Source organism: Ammospiza nelsoni, chromosome 16, assembly GCF_027579445.1.
Source record: "Ammospiza nelsoni isolate bAmmNel1 chromosome 16, bAmmNel1.pri, whole genome shotgun sequence".
Classification (NCBI taxonomy): domain Eukaryota; kingdom Metazoa; phylum Chordata; class Aves; order Passeriformes; family Passerellidae; genus Ammospiza; species Ammospiza nelsoni.
In genome coordinates this window covers 15,910,865-15,917,481 of record NC_080648.1, presented here as the reverse complement: position 1 = coordinate 15,917,481, position 6,617 = coordinate 15,910,865, and the positions used below count along the sequence as shown (strand labels likewise).

At 66.0% G+C, this 6,617-nt stretch overlaps 1 protein-coding gene across 1 annotated transcript; it reads left to right on the top strand.

Annotated features, from left to right (window-relative positions):
• The first annotated feature begins 4,336 nt into the window (after positions 1-4,336).
• Positions 4,337-6,297, top strand: GPRIN1 (G protein regulated inducer of neurite outgrowth 1). Its single transcript, XM_059483357.1, has 3 exons — positions 4,337-4,351; positions 4,571-4,752; positions 4,866-6,297. Exons 1-3 carry the CDS (start codon positions 4,337-4,339, stop codon positions 6,295-6,297), a joined length of 1,629 nt encoding a protein of 542 aa, XP_059339340.1.
• Positions 6,298-6,617: the final 320 nt, after the last annotated feature.

The window sequence follows — 6,617 nt, the reverse complement described above, 5'->3', positions numbered from 1 at the left end:
AGGAGCACCATGCTGGACACCTCCTGATCAACACCAGCATCCCGGGCTGCCAGGGGGGTATTCTGCAGCAAGACCTGCCCTCACTCATTTGTGCCCAGGGGGGCATCCTGCTCTTCCAAAGCCCAGCTGTTTTTCACAGCACCTAATGAGCTTTTCTGACTCGTGGCCCCATCCCATGCCCAAGTCACCGTGTGCTTTTTGTTCCCTTTGTACTGACCCACCACAGTGCATTTGTGTGCTGTTAATGCAGCCAGGCTTTCACTTCATGGGCATGGATTGAGCTGCTGAAATGAACCCCTGGGAAAGGAGAGAGGAGAGGTGAAGAGTCCCTGCCTGTCTGCCACAAAGGCACAGAGGCACTGTAGGAAAGGTTTTTGCTCTTCTGGAACAGCAGCATCTGGTTGTGATAGATGAGGGTATTGATGATCAGAGGGCAGGAGCATTCAGCTGTGGAGACAGGATGGGAGAGCTGGGGCTGTTCAGCCTGGAGAAGGCTCTGAGGAGACCTTAGAGCTCCTTCCAGTACCTAAGGAGAGCTGGAGAGGGACTTTTTACAAGGGTGTGGAGTGATAGGACAAGGGGGAATTATTTAAGCTGAAGGAGGATAGATTTAGGTTAAATATTGGAAAGAAATCCCTCCCTGTGAGGATGGTGAGGCCCTGGGACAGGTTGCCCAGAGAAGCTGTGGCTGCCCCATCCCTTCAAGGTGAGGTTGGATGGGACTCTGAGTAACCTGATCTAGTGGAAGGTGTCCTTGTTCATGGCAGGGATGTTGAAACTCGATAATTTTTAAGATCCCTTCCAACCTAAACCATTCATTGCTTATATGATTCTCTGTGTTTGTTGTTTTCCAGAGCTCTCCCTCATCCTGTGCTGAGAGGTGAAATGTGTGGCTGGGTTGTTCCCCAGTGTCACCACCCAGCTCTGGCTGATTGATGCCGCGCTTGGGTCCCTCTCAGTGGCACAGAGCAGCTGGCAGAGCTGGGCCTCTCTGTGCCCCTGTCCCTCTCTCTGCCCCAGCTGGCCCTGGGGCCACATCCCTGTCTGTACCCAGGAACACCCTGAGTGATGTCCTCAGCCACCAGGCTGCAGTGTTGTGGATGCAGTGCTCTCCCATCCCACGGGGCTGTGGCAAGGGCTGTGTTTTGGGGCACCTGGGACACGAGGTGGTGGCAGGGATCAGATATCCCCCCCCAGCATATCCACACTGAGGCAGCTGGGGAAACAGCGCTGTTTTTAGGGTGCTTGGTGCTTTTGGGTAACAGGGTCTCTGGGTAACATCCCAAGGCACTCACAGCGCTGGGCACGCTGAGGGTCCTCCTGCCGGTGACACGACTTGGGGCACAACACGGGACACATGGCTGTGGCTGGAGATGGAGTCCTGGTGCCCCTGGGCATGCCCTGCCACTGCCATCTGTGAACACCCCACCACCTCCTCACCCGACACCTCTGCCCGCCGAGGGACCGTGGGACCCCCTCTCTCCTGGCAGGGGTCACATTCGCAGCAGCGCCTGCCGGCTGTGTCCCACCGCTCCCGGGCACACCGGAGCCGGGGATGGGAGCCGGGCAGGGCTGAGCCGGGCGCGGGGCCGTGCGGGGCCGGGCGCTGCCGCTCCGCCGTGTGCGGGCCCGGCGGCTGCGGGGGAGCCCGGTGCGCGTTCACGTGGCGCTGCCCGTGCGGCGTGGGAGGTGGGCCAGGGCCCGGGGAGGGGGTGCGGCGCTACCTGCGCCAGCTCCCCCTCCGCCGAGGGAGAAGGCGCTTTTCAGGCAGCTGCCTGGCTCCTCCCGAGCCGGCAGCGCGGGAGTGCGTTGCCAAGGCGATGGGGACCATCTTACTCATCCTCCTCGCTATTGTTCTCCTGCCAGCCCTGAGGTGCCCGGGCGGGGAGAGGAGGAGGAGGAGAAGGCAGCCAGCCTGGGATGAAGGCTGCCTGCGGGGAGGGAAAAATGCTCCCCATGGCACCCCCCATCCACCCCCCCCCCCCCCGGCCCCCCAAGCCCCGGCCAGCGCTGGCGGGACGGGGACACGCTGGTGGCAAGGTGCCGATGGGGATGGGGAGAGACGCTGCTGGCGGGGCTTAGAGGGGCAGTGGAAGCAAATGGCAGCAGGATGTGACCCCGCAGCCTCCTGCCTGCGGTACAGTCCCAGCCAGAGGCCGGGGGGTGTTTGTCCCCTCCCCTGCCAGGACTTGTCCCAGTCCACGGTGTCCCTTGGACCCAAAAAGGAATGTGCTGGGGACTGGGTCTGATCCCATACAGGGCACTATGGGATGTAACCCCACACCTGTGCCCCACAGGGAGTTAGTTCCCCCACGGCTGCAGGCATGCAGTTGGGTCCAGTCAATGCTGCAGGACTGGGAGCAGCAGGCAGGACCAAGTGTGGGGACCAGCACCTTGAGGAGGGGACACATGAATGGGTGCAGGGCTACACCCTGCACTCCAGCCTCTCCAGCCATCTGAGAGTGCCCGTTGGTGACATTGCAGTGCCTCGCTCTGCCCCAGAGAGGGAGGGGGGCAAGGATTTTTATTTAATTTCCATATCCTGCCTCCCTATTTTTAGCCTTCGGGGTTTTGTTCCAGGCTGGCTGTTTACTGAAAGAAGCATTTCCAACCTCCCTTGTCTCCAAGCAACCAGGTGTGCCAGCTCCCATGGAACCAGCCTTACCCCATAGATCTGTAGGGCTGGGGGACCGGTGCTAACGTTATCTCCAAGATGGGGACACCTGCCTAACCTTAGCACCCACCCCTCCGGACCCTATAGATCGATAGCTGCTGTCTCTGAGCTGACATCTCTGGGTCCGGGAGGAGAGCCTGGTCCCATAGGGCGCTGAGGGGCAGTTTGGGGGTCATGCTGGAGGTTTTGGGGGGGATGCAGGGATGCAGGTGAGGCGAGCAGGCCGCCTTCCCCCCCGCAGCGCGAGCGGGAGTGCGTGGGAAGGAGTTAGACAAAGCCTGAGCCCGGGAGCAGAGGCAAGCGCTGCCGGGAGCTAGACGGGGCCGTTCTCCCCTCCCCGTCCTCCCCCACCCTCGGGCGAGGGGTACTCGGGAGCCCATCTCCATCCCGCCACGCTGGCACGCTGGCCCGGTCCCTCGGGCTGACCGGGGCGCAGCCGCGGCCCCGGGAATGCCCGGGAGGGAAGCGGCCGCCTCCATCACCAGGTAGGAGCGGGACCGGGCTCTGTGCTGCTGTCACCCGCACCCGCGGGACCTGCGCTGAGGGTTGGGATCCCCTGACTCTGCCGGTGCCGGTTGTGTGTCCTGCTGTGCCCGAGCGCACCGGGAGAGCCGGGATGCTCGTCCCCGGGGCACACGGCGCGGGGATGCTTTGGGTACCGGGGGCCTCTGGGACCACGGGGGGCTCCCGGGGCGGGCCGCTGTGGTGACAGCGGTGACAGCGGGGAACATGCGGAGTGCCAGAACCCCCTCTCCCCACGCGGAGCCGGCTGTCCCTCGCCTCCCCGCTGCTGCTGGGGGTGCCGGGGCGGGCGGCAGCCGGGGGGAGCGGCCCGGGGCACGGTACCGCCCCCGCCGCCACCGCCCTACGCATGCTCGCCGCCGCTGCCGCCGCCGCGCCGAGCCGAGCCGAGCGGGACGGGGCCGGACGGGACGGGACAGGACGGCACCGGGCGGAGGATCCGCCGCAGGTACCGGCGGCCCCGGGGCGCACGTGGCGGGACCGGGCCGGGCGCTGCCGTCGCCCGCTCCGTACCGGCACCCCCGGGGCGGGGGGGTTGGGGGTGGTCTGCAGCCCCGGGACGGGCGGCGAGGGCGGGTCGGCCTCCCCCGGCCGGGGCTGCCGCGGGGCCGGCTTTGTCCGGGGCTCGGCCGGGGAACAGGGGCCGGGGCGTGCACACACACGCGTGTCCGTGCGTGCGGGTGTGCCCGTGGCCATGTGCTGGCGTGTGCGTGCCCGTGCGTGTGCACACGCGTGTGCCGGGGCTCGCAGCTCCTTGGCGGAGCATCGGTACCGGGCACGGCACTGATCCCGCGGGGTCGGGGTGCTGTCGGGGCAGGTCGGGCGGCGCGGCCCTCCGGGGATCGGGGTGATCCGTGGGAACCCACAGACGGGGCGGGCATCATCGCCTCCGGGCTCAGCCCTGCTGGGGGACAGCGGTGACCGCCTGGTCCCCGCTCCTGTCGCCTCCCTTTGGGGGAACTCGCTCGGCTCCAGCTGTGTCCGCTCGGCTCTGCCTTTTTCGGGACCCACGGGTGGCCGTGTCCGGAGGCATGGAGTGCCCCACGCCTGCGGGACCCATGTGCTCCCAGCTCTGCAGGGACTCCCTGGCATTGCCAGAGCTCCCGGAATGTTTGGGGCTTCCTGCTCTGTTTCTGCCCCATGGGGCTGGGAAGGGTTTGCGGACAGCCAGGTGACACTGGACCGTGTTCCCCTCATGTCGAGAGGGAAGGGCTTGGGCTCCTGACTTTCTCTTCAGCCTCCCTTGGACCCCAGGCCCAGCTTGCTCTCACCCCTCACTGCCCCCCAGCTTCCCACTGACGGGAGGGGGCTGCCGAGCCCCCGGTTCTCAGCCTGGTGCCCAGGACCGTTCTCCAGCTCACACTCTCTCTGCAGGGGTGCCTGCACCGCGTCTCCCGCTCCAGCAGCCCCAGCAGCGCCTGGATCCCGCTCCCGGTCCTGCTGCGCCGGGAGGAGGCTGACTTCTACGGTAAGCAGCCGACACTGCTCCTCCCTTCCGTGTGCCTGGGCACCGTGTGCCACCACACAGGCTGTGCCAGGGACAGCCAGTGCTCCAGGTGGCCACCCAACCTGTTGTCAGGGGTGGCATGGAGAAAGGCAGCGGGCAGCTGAGGTGTGATGGGGATCCGTGTGCTGCTCGCTCCTCACTGCCCCATCCTCTCTCTTGCAGACCCGTGGTGGGACTAGCATGGGAGAAGCCTTCCCTGGGCATGGGCAGCGCTAAGGAGCCCGAGGGGCTGCAGGTGCTGAGCTGCCAGGCTGGGGCTGAGGACGCCTGCGAGCCCAGTGCCAGCTCCCCGGGCTGCCCCGTGGCAGGCGAGTGCCTGCCCGGCTCCGGCTGTGCCGCGGGAGCCCGTGCCATGAGGACCTGCTGTGTGCCTGAGGCAGAGTCTCAGGGCACCAAGGCCAACTCAGTGGCAGAGAAGAAGGTGCCATCACCAGCAGGACCAGCTCCTGGCACAGTTCTCCAGGACAACAGCACAGAGCAGAGTGTGGCAGCAGCAACAGGGAGCTGCGGAGGACCGAGTGGTGCTGCCTCTGCCTGTGGTGCCACAGGGATGGGGGTCCCCAACACCCACAAGGAGGATGCAGCAGCCCCCACTTCCCCTGTTTCTGATCCCTGCCTCCAGGCAACCAGCAAGGACATGGGGAGCACGGCAGCTCTTGCCAAACACGTGGCATTCGTGGAGCCTACTGCAAGCACCGGGACAGCTGAGCCTCCAAGCCAGGAGCAGCCCCAGGACAGCAAAGGGACATCCCTGGGTGCTGCTCCCCAGACAAAGAGCAGTGAGGCTCCCAAGGACCCCCAGGGATGCACAGCAGACCCCCCCAGCACCAGCACCGCGGGCACTGGGGGTCGGAGTGAGGCAGGACCAAGCTCCACTGCTCTGGGCCAGGGCAAAGCTGAGGGGAGCTCAGTCCAGGGTGGGGGCGCTGGGAGCAGCCAGCAGCCCCACACAGCCAAGCAGCTCTGTGAATCCTACTCCTTTGAAGTGACCCCGCCCCAGGACACTGGGACACAAGACATGGGGACGCAAGTGGACAACCGTGTGTCCTTGGTGTCGGTGGCCTTAAGCCCCATGAGCCCCCCGTGTGGGGCTGCTGCCTTCACCTTCCCCAAGAGAGAGGCAGCCTCTGCAGCCTCTCGCCTGGAGCCCTCCAAGAAGGACGCGGAGATGCAGGTGTCCATGCCTGTGGAGACCCGCTCAGTGGCCACGGGGCCGATGACACCGGTGGCCAAGTCCCCGCAGACCTCGTACCCCGAGGTGCAGGTGAAGGGGACGGTGCCGGAGGTGGTGGAGGAGGAGCCTCCGGAGCCCATCCGGGAGGTGAGCTGGGATGAGAAGGGGATGACGTGGGAGGTGTACGGGGCCTCCATGGAGGTGGAGGTCCTGGGCATGGCCATCCAGAAGCACCTGGAGAAGCAGATCGAGGAGCACGGGCGGCAGGGGGTGGTGACCCCGCAGGCCACCCGCACCGGCTCCGTCAAGGGCGGGCCCCGCCAGGGCGAGCCCAAGCGGCCGCCCAGCGTCTTTCGGGCTCTGCTGCAGAACGTCCGGCGGCCCCGGTGCTGCTCCCGTGCCGGCCCTGCCATGGAGTGAGCTGCTGCCCGTGCTGGCAGGGTGGGGGTGCCTCGGGGCTTCTCCAAACTGGGGATGGGTCCCTGCCCTGGCGTCCTGAGACACCCGGTGCCAGTGTGCAGGGCTGTGCTGGTGATGGAGCACTGCACACTGGCACAGGGTATCTCCTTTGCTGGGGTCTTCCCTGTCAGCCTGGGGTTCCCCCGTGAGTGTAGCCCCGTGGAGGTGCCCTGGGACATGAGACTGGTGCCCTGTCTTTGTGCTTGGTGGCTTTTTTCAGCACGAGGAAGCGCGTGGCTCCTTCCAGATGGAGGCAGCTGCTCCTGTGCGTCTCCTGCCCG